Source organism: Mauremys mutica, chromosome 4 (assembly GCF_020497125.1).
Source record: "Mauremys mutica isolate MM-2020 ecotype Southern chromosome 4, ASM2049712v1, whole genome shotgun sequence".
In the NCBI taxonomy this organism is placed as follows: Eukaryota; Metazoa; Chordata; order Testudines; family Geoemydidae; genus Mauremys; species Mauremys mutica.
The window spans coordinates 97,330,802-97,345,707 of NC_059075.1; the positions used below are offsets into that span (position 1 = coordinate 97,330,802).

General features: G+C 48.1%; 1 protein-coding gene across 1 annotated transcript in view; it reads left to right on the forward strand.

The window, feature by feature from the left end:
* The window catches only part of EIF4G2 (eukaryotic translation initiation factor 4 gamma 2), a gene marked incomplete at its 5' end in the record, with an annotated part of 89,870 nt that overhangs the window by 60,648 nt on the left and 14,316 nt on the right, over positions 1-14,906 (forward strand). Inside the window, 2 exons of the mRNA XM_045014372.1 lie at positions 14,057-14,163; positions 14,455-14,520. Coding sequence (XP_044870307.1) covers positions 14,057-14,163; positions 14,455-14,520 — 173 coding nt within the window. The remainder of the gene's footprint in view (positions 1-14,056; positions 14,164-14,454; positions 14,521-14,906) is intronic.

Sequence of the window (14,906 nt, forward strand, 5' to 3'; positions counted from 1 at the left end):
ATCTCCTCCCGAACCCCAGCCCCCTGTCCCAGCCTGGTGAAAGTGAGTGAGGGTGGGGGAAAGTAAGCAATGGGGGGAGGGGAATAGAGTGAGCAGGGCAGAGCTTTGGGGAAGGGGCGGGGTAGATCCTGGGTTGCCCGTAGATTCAAAAAGTGATCTTGAGTGTAAAAAGGTTGGAGACCACTGACTTAAAATGAAGTGGGCAGTTAAAGGTTAGCAGGCAGTAGAGTGTGTTACACATTGTAATGAGCCATAAAACTAATGTCTCTGTAAGTTCATCGTGTCCAACAAAGTTATGAATTTAAGTTCCCAGATTGGTCTTTTGAAGGTGTTGTGCAGATTTCCTTTGATGTCAGGGACTGAGTGGTCAGCTATGGAGTGATTGCTTTGTGAAATGTGCTTATCTCTGGGTGATAGGATGTCTTTGTCATGTATCAGTTTTCTGTGTGAGTTCATTTGAAACCGACATTGTTATATCCTTGGGGCAGCCGGTGTAGGAAACAATCACTTGAGGCCAGAGAGCAGGCAGCTAACCAAAACCTCCATTTTATTTACATATATACAGAGAGCTCCTCAGCCGGTTGAAACCGGTTGAGCTAACCCATAATAATCTAACTCAGTTGCCATAGCAACAAAACCATGACAACCAAATACACAACATATTCCTCCCCCCCTAATAAGAACATCCCCTAAATAAAACACACACTAGACTAGAGAAGGTAGATTGCCTCCATTCCTGGCTAAACCCTGGGGATTATTTTGCCCCATAACCGTGGGTTCGCCCTAGCTAAAGATCCAGCCGATGAGGAGGCCTTCTGTCTCTAGGTGGATTACGGCGAACTACTGGTGTTATTGCACCCGAAAGCACTAGGGGCTCAGGGTCCGCAGCACGAACAGGTGAGGAGGTGGTATCAGCTCGTGCTGGGCAAAGGGGTATCTCAGCCGCCGGCAGTAATGGAGGAGAACAGTCAGAAACAGGTGACTCGTGATTCGATCCCTCACCAGAAGAGGTGAAGTCAGACCCCTCAACTGCAGATGGGTCCTGAGGACTGGCATGATCTGGCAACAGCTGATCTACATGTCGCCGCCAGGTAAGATTCTCTGCAGTCCGGACTGTGTAGGAAACAGGTCCTGTTTGAGTGATGACTGTGGCCGGAACCCATTTAGCTCTGGAAGTATAATTCCGAGCCAAAACTGGCTGTCCCGGGCTAAAGGTTCGGTCTTTTGCTCTGGGTGCCCGTCTGATGACTTGATATTGCTGCTGATGTTGCACAATTTGTCGGGGTTCAGAAGGTTTCAGCAGATCAAAGCAAGTGCGCAGCTGTCGTCCCATCATTAGAAAGGCCGGAGATGCATGGGTCGTAGCATGAGGTGTGTTTCTGTAGGAAAGTAAAAAGGTATCCAGACGCTTTTGAATGGAGTGTTGTCCCCTTGCTGATTTCAAAGCGTTTTTCATTGTCTGCACAAATCTTTCAGCTAATCCGTTGGTGGACGGATGATATGGTGCTGACGTGATGTGGTGTATCCCATTTGCTTTCATAAAATTTTGAAACTCCTGAGAAACGAACTGCGGTCCGTTGTCGCTCACCAGTTGTTCTGGCAGACCAAAACGACTAAAGAGTCCTCGTAGTTTTTGGATAGTACTCTCTGCAGAAGTGGACTGCATTATAGAGACTTCTGGCCATTTAGAATGGGCATCTATTGCCACCAAGAACATGCTTCCTTCAAGGGGGCCAGCAAAGTCAACGTGAATACGTTGCCACGGGTTTTCAGGCCAGTCCCATGGGTGTAGGGGTGCCCACTGGGGTGCATTCCTCACACCCTGACATGACATACAAGCTTTTGCCTTCTCTTCAATAGCGCTGTCCAGTCCAGGCCACCAAAAATAGCTTCGTGCAATTTCCTTCATGCGCACTATTCCACAGTGACCGGAATGTAGCTGTTCTAACATCTGTGATCTCAGTGGTGGTGGAATAATGACACGTCTCCCCCACAACAAACAACCAGATTGGACCGATAACTCCGTCCGCTTGGACATGTAGGGAACAAGGTCGGATGAGACCGGAGAGGTTTGTCGAGATGTTCCATGCATCACCAGGTCCATAACGTGGGACAATACTGGGTCAACGCGAGTTGCCTTCTTTATCTGAGTAGCAGTGATGGGTGTATTCTCTACCTGTTCAAAGTAGAAGATTTCCTTGTGGGCACTAACTTGGTGTTTGACCGGCAAAGGCAACCTTGAGAGGCCATCTGCATTGCCGTGTAGAGTGGATTTCCGATATTTGATTTCATATGTGTGTGCTGAAAGTAACAATGCCCAACGTTGCATACAACTAGCAGCTAATGGGGGAATGCCTGTGTAAGGTCCAAAAATTGATGTCAGAGGTCGATGGTCTGCGAGAAGAGTAAATTTTCGCCCAAACAGGTACTGATGAAACTTCCGAATTCCAAAAACAATTCCTAATGCCTCACGTTCGATTTGGGCGTAGTTAGTTTCTGCTTTGCTTAGAGTGCGTGAAGCAAAAGCAATAGGTCTCTCTTCTCCTGAAGGCATAATATGTGACACGACTGCTCCCACTCCATAAGGGGAGGCATCGCAGGCCAATTGCAGTGGTAAGGATGGATCAAAGTGCGTTAGAACTTCAGAATTTAGCAATGCACCCTTAGCTTTGTTAAACGCAACATCACAGGCTTCAGTCCACTTCCAGGCCTTGTTCTGCCCAAGGAGCTCATGAAGTGGTTTTAGCAGTGTGGCTAACTGTGAGATGAACTTTCCATAATAGTTCAGGAGTCCTAGAAACGAGCGCAGCTGGCTTACATTTCGAGGTGGGGGAGCCTCCACAATAGCTTTAACTTTTGCAGGGGCCTTATGAAGACCTGCAGAATCAATGATGTGTCCCAAATATTCAACAGAGGGCTTGAAGAATTCACACTTGTCTTTGCGAACTCGTAGGCCATACTCTTCCAGTCTATGTAGGGTAGCCTCTAAATTCTTTAAGTGATCCTCTTCATTTCTTCCAGTGACCAGGATATCATCCAGATAGCACTGAACTCCTGACAAGCCACACAAGATCTGGTCCATAGCCCTCTGGAACAGGGCGGGAGCAGATGTTATTCCGAAGGGTAGACAACAGTATCGATAAAGCCCCTTATGAGTCACAATAGTCAACAGCTCTTGGGACTTTTCATCGACGTGCATCTGTAAATATGCTTGACTCAGATCAATCTTACTGAACTTTTGTCCCCCAGCCAGGCCTGCGAAGAGGTCATCGATGCGGGGAAGCGGGTATTGCTCTGCACACAACACTGGGTTGACAGTGACTTTAAAATCACCGCAAATCCGGAGAGAGCCATCTTTCTTCACGATTGGAACGATAGGAGTGGCCCATGAGCTATGGGTAACTGGTATTAGGACTCCATTGGTGACCAGGCGCTCCAGGTCTGCTTCAACTTTTGGCCTGATGGCATATGGCACAGTTCGGGCTTTCAGATATTTTGGTGGACTGCCAGGTTTAATGTTCAATGTCACAGTGATTCCCTTCATACTTCCCAAATCATCTCCAAAAACAGCAGCATGTTTCCTTAGTATAGGGGTTAGACTGGTTTCTTCTTTAGTCATCCGGTGCACTTCTGCCCAGTTCAGTTGAATCTTCCCAAGCCAAGACCTACCCATTAAGGCTGGGTAGTTACCTCTCACCACAAACAGTGGCAATTTAGCCACCTGTCCATTGAGCTCCACCTTAACATCAATAGTGCCCAGCATAGGCACAGCTTCTCCCGTATACGTCTTCAGAACAGTTTTTGTTGCCTTAAGCGGAAGATGCTGTAGCTTTTCTTTATACACAGTCTCGGAGATCAGTGAGGCGGCTGCACCGGTGTCCAGTTCCATGCGTATACGTTTGCCATCCAATAACGGGGTTACCCAGTATTCATGTGAGCCCATTGCCAAAGACAAAACATGCAGTGGCACTTCCTCTTGCGATGAGGTGTCACCTTGATCATCCTGGGTCTGCTCTAGGGTATGCAGGGTTCCTCTTTTTGTCGGCCAGACCACAGGCCTCTTTTTCTTTTGTTTACAGGCACACTCAATGTGTCCCTTTTTGCCACAGTGTCGACACACCAGGTCCTTACACCAGCATTCTGATGCCTGGTGACCCGGCTTACCACAGCGGTAACATTCTTGACTCTGCACAGTTTTGTGGGTCGGTTCTTGTGACACTTTTTGCACCCTAGGGGGTGCACCGATGTATTGTGCCTCCCTTGTAGCCAGTTTCATGGAGACAGCAATATCAACAGCCTTCTGTAAGGTAAGCTGAGCCTCTGTCAGTAGGCGCTTCCGTATAGCTTCACTGTACAGGCCACTCACTAACCTGTCACGCAGGGCATCATGTAACATTTCTTTAAATTCACAGTGTTCTGCTAGCTTTTTTAAAATGGCTACAAATTGTACAACTGTTTCATCTTCCTTTTGGTCTCTTTTGTGGAACCTATATCTTTCAGCAATTACCAGTGGTTTTGGGGAGAAATGAGACCCCAGGATTTCCACAATGTCACTGTAAGATTTAGTCTCAGGCTTAACAGGGTGTAGTAAGCTGCGTAGCAGAGAGTAGGTTTTAGCCCCTACAACAGTTAAGAATATTGGCACCTTCTTCGCTTCTGTAATGTCATTTGCAATACCAAAAAGCTCAAAACGCTCAGTATACACATGCCACTGCTCTGTATTCTCATCAAAAGTCTCCAGGGGCCTGGTCAGAGTAGCCATGATTTTTAGTTTCACTTTCACAGTCAGTGCAAACAAGCAGCTTTTTTGTTTGTTTGTTCTTTACCTTAACTTCTACTTCCTTCTGTTACTGGAGCAGCACCGGAGTCTCACCCTCGTCGCCAGTGTTATATCCTTGGGGCAGCCGGTGTAGGAAACAATCACTTGAGGCCAGAGAGCAGGCAGCTAACCAAAACCTCCATTTTATTTACATATATACAGAGAGCTCCTCAGCCGGTTGAAACCGGTTGAGCTAACCCATAATAATCTAACTCAGTTGCCATAGCAACAAAACCATGACAACCAAATACACAACAGACATGATTGTCTGGTTTCACCCACATAGTTGTTGTAGTATTTGATGCATTGGATGAGGTACACCACATGTTGTGAGATGCACGTAGGACCGAGGGATCTTGTAAGGTGTGTTGGGGGGTATTGATCATCATAGCAGTGGAGATATGTTTGCAGGTTTTTCATCTGTTCTGAAAGGGTCCGGTCTGTGGGATGATGAGCTTGGTGAAGTTGGGGGGGTCAGTTGTTTGAAGGTCAGAAGAGGGGGGTTGCAAGAAATTTTTGAATGTGCCAGACAAGCATGGATTTTTGGGACAGTCCATGTTAAATGGATTTTCTGGGGAGTGGGTAATGCCACAATACTGATTATGTCAAAAAAATCACCCAAAAACCAGCTTCTTGAAGCTACACCCTGAGGAGCGAGCCATTGGAGCCACCTGTTCCTGGAGACTAGAGATCAGAGGCCTGAGCTGCATGAAGAAATGGCTGATCTGTCTAGCCTTGGTTCTGGCTCCTGATCTGAAGACTGATCTGAACTCGTAACCACAGGGAAAACCCAGTTGTGGGGTTTGAAGGACTGATACTACCAGAGCCTTATGCTGTAATAGCATTGACCTCTGGTAAAGTTTTCATTGTTTTCACTATAATGCTTTTACTTTAAGGAAACACATTTATTCTTGGAAAGAGTTGTGTGGTAACTTGGAACTGCAGTGCTGGCAATACACTATCCCAGGCCTGCATAACATGTGGCCCAGGGGCCACATGCAGCCCACGTGGGCTCACTGTGCGGCCCGTGGGGGGTGAGTAGGTGGGCTCACTGTGCGGCCCGCAGGGGGTGAGTAGGCAAATGGTGGGTGAAGGAGGGGGGCTGAAGAGGCGGGGGGGTGAGGAGGCGAGCCAGGGGGGTGGGGGGCTGAGGAAGTGAGCGGGTGGGCAGTGGTGGGGGCTGAGTAGGCGAGCCAGGAGTGTGGGGGGCTGAGGAGGCGAGCGGGCGGGCAGTGGCAGAGTAGGCGAGCCGCGGGGGTGGGGGGCTGAGGAGGCGAGCAAGGAGTCAGTGGCTGACCTGTTCTACTGATCTGGTCTGGCTCCCATCCCCTCTCCAAGGGTTGCAGCTGACTGGAGGTGCTGCCTTCCACGCCTTCCTCATTCACGCCTCATTCATTCAACAGGGCAATTGATTACAAAGTTGAGGGAAGATCTTATTCTACTTCTAGCAAAAAGATATTTTTCTTTTACCTTAATTATACTACTTGAGGGGCCCGCTATAACATATTACCAAGGTTCAATACCGCTGTTTCCGTGGAATGGTGCTGGGGAAGGAGGGTTTGTTTCTGCGGGGCGGGCGGTGCTGGGGGGGAGTATTTCAGGGGGTTGGGGGGGGTTGTGTTTCGGGGGGGGGCTTGGCGGCGCTGGGGGGGGGGGGTTCAGCCCTCAGCTGTTTTCTTTGGAGTAATATGGCCCTTAACGCTTTACGAGTTGTGCAGGCCTGCACTATCCATAGCCCTTGCAGAGAAAGCGAAGTACAGGTACTGGCCTTTTAGGCAAACTAACTTGCTGAGGATAGTGCAGAGTTGTGCAGCCTTAAAACCCTGGTCAGAAGGGACTGAGATGGGTGTCTACCCAGGATTGGTGACAGCTAGGAGCCAAAAACATTTCAGCGGGTGCCCTTGAGGGACCACAGAGGGGGAAATACAGATGCAGTTACCCTGAAACTCTGACAACATAAAAAGATATTCCTGAATGTTCAGTGATGGGCTGGCAACTTCCCTAATTTTGCAACTGTTCCATGTCAATCAATGGGGATATACGCTGACATTAGTGGGGTTCTGAATGAGTGTAAGGGTACAGCCACATAGAGCATTTCTCAGGGTCTTAGCTTTCCTGATTAGTCACGAAGTCACAATGAGCAGGTACTGAAATTGGATTTAGATTCTAGAGGACCAGACTGTGTTTTTACTTTCGGAGTTAGCAGTCCATGTTGAAAACCATGTTTTTGATGTAGGGTGAAGAAAGGATATTGAGGCTTCTTTAAACCTTTTTCTTTCTTTACCAAAAAAAAAGGCAGTGGACCCCACCTTCAGGAACAGCCCAGGTGCCAATGAACAGCAGCATCAAGAGGAAAATCTGTCACAGAGATGGAACAAAGATTATAGATAACTGTTTGTTAAAGAGGCGACTTATTCCATACCCACAGAGAGGCAACTGATGAGGAGAGGTATAGCTAGATCAGTCCTGGCCCTGGATTCTTCTGGATATTGAATAGCTGGTTTTCAGTATAAGTGACATTATGGAAAAAGATATTTAAAGGGGAGAAAAGGGGTGAGGATAGGGTAGTTTGGAGAAACCTTTATCATAAGTTAGTCATCAGGACCACAGATGATCGGTCAAAGGGGGTACTGAAACTGATAACTGATTAACATATGGCTGATTGCCTGGAGCAAAGTGGGATAATATAGAAACCCCTTCAAGTAAGATGTGTGCTGGATACTGTACTAGTGATTGGGCTATGCCCCTCTCAGACGGGAGCAATGATGTGCCTTCCGTGTTGGTTGTTGGTACTATTAAGATGGGCAATATACAAGACACTGGTATTTCAAAGCCTAATTTGTCCTGCCAACATTTTTAGCAGTAGTAAAGAGGAAGGGAAACTAACTCTCCAGAGATACTCAACACCTTGCAGGCTCACATTAATGGCCCACTTCTTCAAACATTGATGTGCCTGTATAGTCTCATTCAAGTCAATGGGACTACTTACGTACACAGCTACTTACATGCACATTTGCAGTGTCAGGGCCTAAGAGAAAAATCACAATTTAAAAAGTAAGGATCATGCACCATGAGCTGTATTCTGTTAGTTTATTTAGCAATTGTAGTTTAACGTTCATTTTTTTTACTATAATATAGAAGTTAATATTTTGTAGCGTTTTTTTTTTAAGTAATGAGGTTGATACAATGGTCTGCTAATCAACATCCACATAATTTGCTTACATAAATAAATAGTGGTTTCTACCCACTGCCCAACAAAGACTAATTAGAGAAAGTCAAATGATCGAGCTTCTACTTCACTTCCACTTTGGGATCCTGTACCCTAGCACAGTGCTGGAATATTTGCGCTGCAAGCTCTGTAGGGGAATGTCCTGTAATTGAAAGCAAAACACAATCCCTCATTTCAATTTGGTTTTCCAGAATTCTGAGTACTTCTTACACTTTTTTTTTTTAAACTCCAAGAACACAATTTTTTTGATCTATTCTGTACTACTATTCAAAATCTTTTACTTGACAGAAGCCTGGTACCACCCTAAATAATTGTGCTTTAATATCTGAAGCCTTGATCTCATAATCGCCTCTGTGTGCACAGACCCTACATCCACATGGAACCCTGCTGATATTAGTGGAGCTGTGGACAGGTGCGGAGGTCTTCCTGTGTGAACCCCATGCAGGCTTAAGGCCCACGTTGTTGCTCTAAAGCTCCTTGGAAAGGCTGCCTTTTGACAAAACACAAGTGAGGGGAAAAAAAATATTCCTCCACCCTAAGTCATAAAGAAATCTTGAGCTTCCTAGTTTTTCTTTTTTCTTTTTCTTTTTTTTAAAAACAGTCCCTACGTGTGTTTACCTACATACAGCATATGTGTCTGTGCATGACATTTATTTTTAAATAGTGCAGGGGTAAATTTTACTCAATACAAATTAAAAGCCTCATCCCCACCAAAACACTGAACTGCAAGCTATAATTGTATTATGGCTTGTATACACTACAAAATTAGGCTGATTTTAATTTAGGTCACCCTACAGCCACCGCAGTAATTCAATTGGTTGTTGGTGTTCATGCTACCTTCCTTCTGCCCATAGTGTACATCATGGGTGGCGGGTGAACCCCCCACTCCCACTTTGGGAAGGATAGCCCACCTACCTGGCCCCTTCCCCACTTGCCCGCCAGAGCCCTGAGGGCCCCCCGCCCCCTGCAGCCAGAGAAGCCCTGGCCAAAGCACCCCGACCCCTCAGCCATGGACTTGCCCGAGCTGCCCCTGGCTGCCAACCAGCACGAGCCTGACACACACACCCCCACCCCGGACCTACCAGCCGGCTGAGTCACCCCTGGCCACCGGCATGCCTGTGGGCTGACCTAAGTTGCTCCTGGCCCTTGGTCGCCCCAAGCTACCCCAGGCCACCAGTAGGCCCAAGGACCGGGCACGACCAAGCACTGGCCCAACCCTCAGGCTTGCCTGAGCTGCATCGGGCCACCAGCCAGACAAGCTCCGGGCCGCTGGAACAAACTCAGCCCCTGCTGGCTTCGGGGGAGCAAGGGTGAGATTTTGAAGCAAAGCATGGATGGGGCTATTGCCTGGGTTAGGGGAGGCTTAACCTGCCTGGCCTATTGTACCGGCCACCAATGGTGCACATCCTCACCAGGAACAGTTGCATGACTGAAGTGGGACACTGACAGCAGCGTGGAGCTCATAGTGGAGTAACCCACCCTCCCCAGGGTGACAGCCTGAGCTGTGAGCCAAGTAGGGGCTCAGTTTCACTGCTGGAAGCCTACCAGCAGTGAAATTGACATTCGTGACAGTTTCACAACTGCCTCCTGCTCAGAGCAGCAGCCTGGGGCTTACAGATGAAGCCATGAAACTGAGAAGAATGACAGCCAACAGCAGATCTAAGTAATGCAGTGTCTACACAGACACTACACTACGCTGCCCTAACTACACTGAAATAAGCACTATACCTCTTATGGAGGTGGAGTTATGTCAGTGTAGCAGGCCACTTACTTTGACAGAAGCAGCATTCTAGTGTAGACACTGACATAATTAGGTTGACATAAGATGCCTTAAGTTGACTTATCTCTGTAGTGTAGACCAAGCCTTAGACAATGATAATATTGTTATGGCACATATTATGAGGTGGTGCTGTTACACAGTCTTCCAAGTTCTTCTAGTGTGCAAGCACATGTTCAGCTTTGGGATGGCACACAATGTTGTTGTTAGTTTGGAGTTATGCAAGTTCTGCATAGAGGTCAGTAGTTCAGGAAGAAATGGCTGTGTGAGCTGTAGGAGAGTTTGCTCTCTGCCTTGTCTCTGTTTAGAGTCCATTCTTGAGACAGAGTTGTTCTCTGGGACCTAGGCCTGGAAGTTGGGCTATTATTCCTGGAAGAAGAGATTACCCTTCCTGTCATCTAACCACCACTTTTCTAGAACTAGTGTATTGTGTAACCACTAGGTAGAGTACAGGAGTATACTCAGCCTCTGCTGGGCACTTACCTGCAAAAACCCTTGGCCTAGACCTCTCCTACTATTTGCCAGATTGTTGAGACTGTCAGAAGAAGGAGCAATACTTATTGCTAAGCATAGTTTACCATGCTTCACAACTTATAATATGGTTATAGTTGTAGCTGACAGTTTAGTGCTCCAAACAGGGCTCTGTTTATTTTAAGTGATTAGAGTATGCTCCTTAAAAGCTCAGGCTGCATATATAAAATATTAATTTAATCTTTAAATCTTTATAACATGCACTTTGGACCAATGTCAATAAGTAGAATTTTCCCAATTGCCCCCCAACTCAGACTCTCCTATAACCATCCTGTTATCTACTCAAACGTGTCATTTTATTTCTGCCACCACCCTCTGAAAAGTGAGGAAAAAACAATAGTTTGAGAGAACAGCTATATTTTGAAGTGTGTCCTGCAAGCTGAACAATCACGGTTCTGGGAAAAAACCTGGGCCTAGATCCCCCTGGCATGCAGTTTGGGACTGGCATGGATCCGCTGTGCACCTCAACTCTTTCCCCCCCTGCTTGCCGGGAGCCAATTTAAAGAAAAACAAAACAACAAGCCAAAAACTAGCCAACGGGTAACTCACAAGCCAATTAAGCGAAAAAACAAGCCCAATTCTGCGTTTTGGGTATGTTTTTTGTAGGTTTGGCATGTCCAATAATGATGATTACTACTGACAAGATTGAACTCTAAAATAATGTGCAAAAATATCAGTTAAAAGGAGGACAGAACTGTGATTTATAATCGAAGGAAAATCTTTCATCTGCCTCATAGCTGCATTGTGAAATGTGCATGTGCTCTCAGTCACAGCAGCAGCAAAAGTCCTTCCATGGCAAAGCATCCAACTGTGATACCATAGCTACAACCATGTTCACAAATGATTGTTAGACACAGTATAAACTATGCAAGTCAGAACCAGCCTCCTAAATCATTGTCAACCATGTCAGTTGCATGATGCCATGTGATGGACTGAACAGCTCTACCAGCTGAATCTATCTACTGTACCCTAGCTGGCCCCTAAACAGGGAATGTAACCCTAGAATTGGTTGCAGGGGACTAGACCCCTGCAGCCCCCATGGCAACTGTCCTTCATGCAGCTGTTTTCAGGCTCAGATCACAATGTATAACCGTGACTGTGTGGCAACACTATGTGGGGTGTGTAAGTGTGTTTTCAACCTGGTCAGAGAGGATGAGCAGGGTAGCCCGATGTACTGCACAGGGACAGCTCCTTCACCCTCCTGAAGCAGGAGACTGCCCGATGGGAGAAACATGGGAACAAACAGCAAAGAAGGGAGACAGGCAGGCAGCACCCACTGAATGGGTGCGCCACTTGCGCAACCGCTCCCCTTTCACCCAGTCAGCTACGCAAACCTGTCGCCGTAAATGCCTTCGCGCATACCGGTGCTGCACTGCGGAGGTGCTGCTATTCAACCAACCTTTCCTTGCTCGCTCCTCCCCCATCTTTGCTCTATCCCCGCCCCTTCCTCTGCTCTGATTGGCGGGGGTGGGCGGAGTCTCCGGCGGCGATTGGCTGTTGGTGTGCTGAGGCGGGGTAGGTTGCGCGCAGGGTAATAAAGTTAGTGGGGCTGGCTCAGTGCGCGTTAGAAGCGGCTGCGAGTCGGATCTCTATGGAGGTGGTGGAAGGAAGCTTTTGGCTGCTCCTGCTTGGGTGATTCGGAGGCTCGTCCTGCGTCGTACGCTCCCCCCCCTCCCTACCCCGGTCCCCGGCTCCCTCTTCCCCCTCCCTTCTCTCGCCTCTCCCCCCGCCCTTGGTGGCCGCCGGGACCCGGTGAAGCTGACGAGGCCCCAGGGAAGGTGAGGAAGCCGGTGCCGGCGGACAGCGCTGGGGGGGTACTGTTGTCTAAAATGGCCGCCGCTAAAATGGCCGCCATCTTCTTTTCGCCTCCCCCTCTTTCTTCACTACAAAATGGCGGCCCCGGCCGTCGGGACCGGCTTCTCCCTGGGCGGAGGGCAGAGACTCGCAGCCCGTCCGGCTCGGCTGAGAAGCCGCGGGGAGCGGGGGGCTGGCTGCGGGCCGGGCGTGGGGAGGCGCGGCGGAGGGAGCCGGTTACGGGCTCTGCCCTTGGAAGGGCGCCTCAGCCGCTCGCGGCGGGGTGAAGGGGAAGCAGAGACCCGAGGCCTCCGGGGAAGGCAGCGTGGCTCCCGCGTAACCCCGGAGAAGCTGCCTGCTCTCGCGCACATCGGGAGGGCGGGTGAGGGGCCCTGATCTGCCCCGGGGAGGGGCTCGTCCCTGCCCCCGACCTGCCCAAGAAGGGGATGCGCCTTCGGGACCGTGATCGCCCCCATAGGGTCCCCTCCCGGGGGGCGGGCGGGCGGGTGAGCCCCTCGATCCGGAGGAACTTCATCACCCACCCACCCGCCTTTGTCTTTTTATTCCGGTGCCTCCCTGCGCTAGCGAAGGGGGAAGCGCTTTGTCTGGGCGCGAGGCCCTCGCGGGCTGCGCGTAACGGGGGAGCAGCTCGTCGCCCTGCAGAGGGCGGGCTGGGGGCTTCCTGCTTCCCTCGCCGAGAACAAAGAGCCGGCCCGGCCTGCCGAGCCTAGGAACGGGCGGCGCCCGGAGGCGGGGGGAGGGGGGCGTGCGGCGGCGGGGGGGGGAGGGGAGTGCCTGCGTCCTGCGGAGGCGCCGGTGCTGCCGCCTGCGTTTCCCGCAGCCCTTTTGTTCCCTTCCCTTGCCCCCAGCCCGAGCAGGCTGCTGGAGAGAAGCGGGGGATGGGGGGGGGGGGGAGCTGCCAGGGCAGGATTAGAAGGTGTATTGCTCAAGCGGAAAGTATCTTTAAAAAGTAGGAGGTAGCGCTTACCTGCCAAACGCGCATAGGAGGGAGGGGGAGACTTCCTCAGGGGGAAACACCTTTCATGGTTTTATCCTCTGGTGAAAGAACTCTGCTAGGCTCCATCATGCTTTATCTCATCACTTAATTTTTTTAAATGGTTGAGCCAGTAGAAAAGGCTATGGAAGTAAAATTTTGAAACAAAGAACTGTCAAGATGCTCGATCTTTTGTCTTCAGAGCAGACTACCTCCATGATGAGTACGGCTCTGATTTTTCTTTTAAAGGCCACCCACGTTTCCGGGCATGATCAAACTACCTCTATCTTTGAATCTTAACCATTTGTAGGGTGAGGCAAATGGGGCTTAAAGCAGTTCTGTAGTTAAATGACTATCTTTCATATGGATTAGATATTCATGTGATCTTAAATAGGCCTGCATTAAACACTTTATGATCTGGCACACCTGTTCACACTACAGTGTTTAGGATGCATTCCTGTTAGATTTGACATTATTGCGTGGCTGTTCCTGCCAAACTTCACAATAGTACAAATCTTTATTTTAAAACTGGACAAAATCTTATGCGAATATGACATCAGACCGTAGAATATATATATTTTTAAAGTAACCTGTAAGAAAAAGGTGTGTCTCAGACAAGAATTTAGACCTTATTTTTGGCCGCAAGAGAGACCATTATGGTCACATAATCGAGCTTTCTAAGTATGTCCCTACATTGCTTTATGTTAACAAGTGTTGCACATAAGTGAAGGAATAAACTGACTTTCAAACTGTATTTAAGCTCTGGGGGACTTTTTTTATTTTAAAAAAAAACCCACATAGTTAAACTCAAATAATGTGGTTTGTGTTGATAGATGTCATCCTGCTGAAGAAAAGAACTGTTATAAGCACAAGGGAATAATTGTAATATGAGCTCTTGATTTGTCATTCTAGGTTTTTTTCCCCCCACCCTGTCAATTTATTATTCTTTTGAAGATTCTTCGTTGTCAAGCCGCCAAAGTGGAGAGTGCGATTGCAGAAGGGGGTGCTTCTCGTTTCAGGTAGGTGTTATCCATATTTCGCGGCCCCCCCCAATATAGCATGACAGACTATTGTGAAATAACTCAAAAGCAAAATGTCTGGCAATATATATGTTCAACTCGCTCTGAGAATGTTAAGTTAGTTTCATATGCTAAGGGACAGATTAATTGTATCACTTTTAACTTCAGTTTGTGAAGGATGTATAGCTAAACTTTCAAATAAAATATACAAAAAAATTGTGTAGCTAGGCCTGTGCTAGAGAGAGTACTTTTGAAAAGCCTTGAATAAGGATATTTTCTTCTCTGAAACAGTGCTTCTTCAGGCGGAGGAGGTAGTAGGGGTGCACCTCAGCACTATCCCAAGACTGCCAGCAACAGGTCTGTATGTCCTATTGCCATGTCGGTGTTAAAAACATATATAGCCATAAATAAAGAGTCTGCATACATACATAACAGCAGTTATTGATCTCAAACCTGTAGACTTCTCCAAGACACCATGTGATTAGACTGTTGTCATCTGTAACAAAGCTAACACTGACAAATCTTATTCCAGTTTTGTATACTAGAGACACATTTTTCTTTTTAGTTAAACTGGCTAACTGTAGGCAATTACTAACATTTCATTTCACTGAAATGAAGTCAAGGGGGTGTGCAGAGGAGTTGGTGGGGACACTAGAGAACACCCAATCTTATAAAAGAAGTATGTGGGTCTCCATAATGTCCCCATAGGCTATGGGAGCACCTATTGCACAACTACTTGCAGG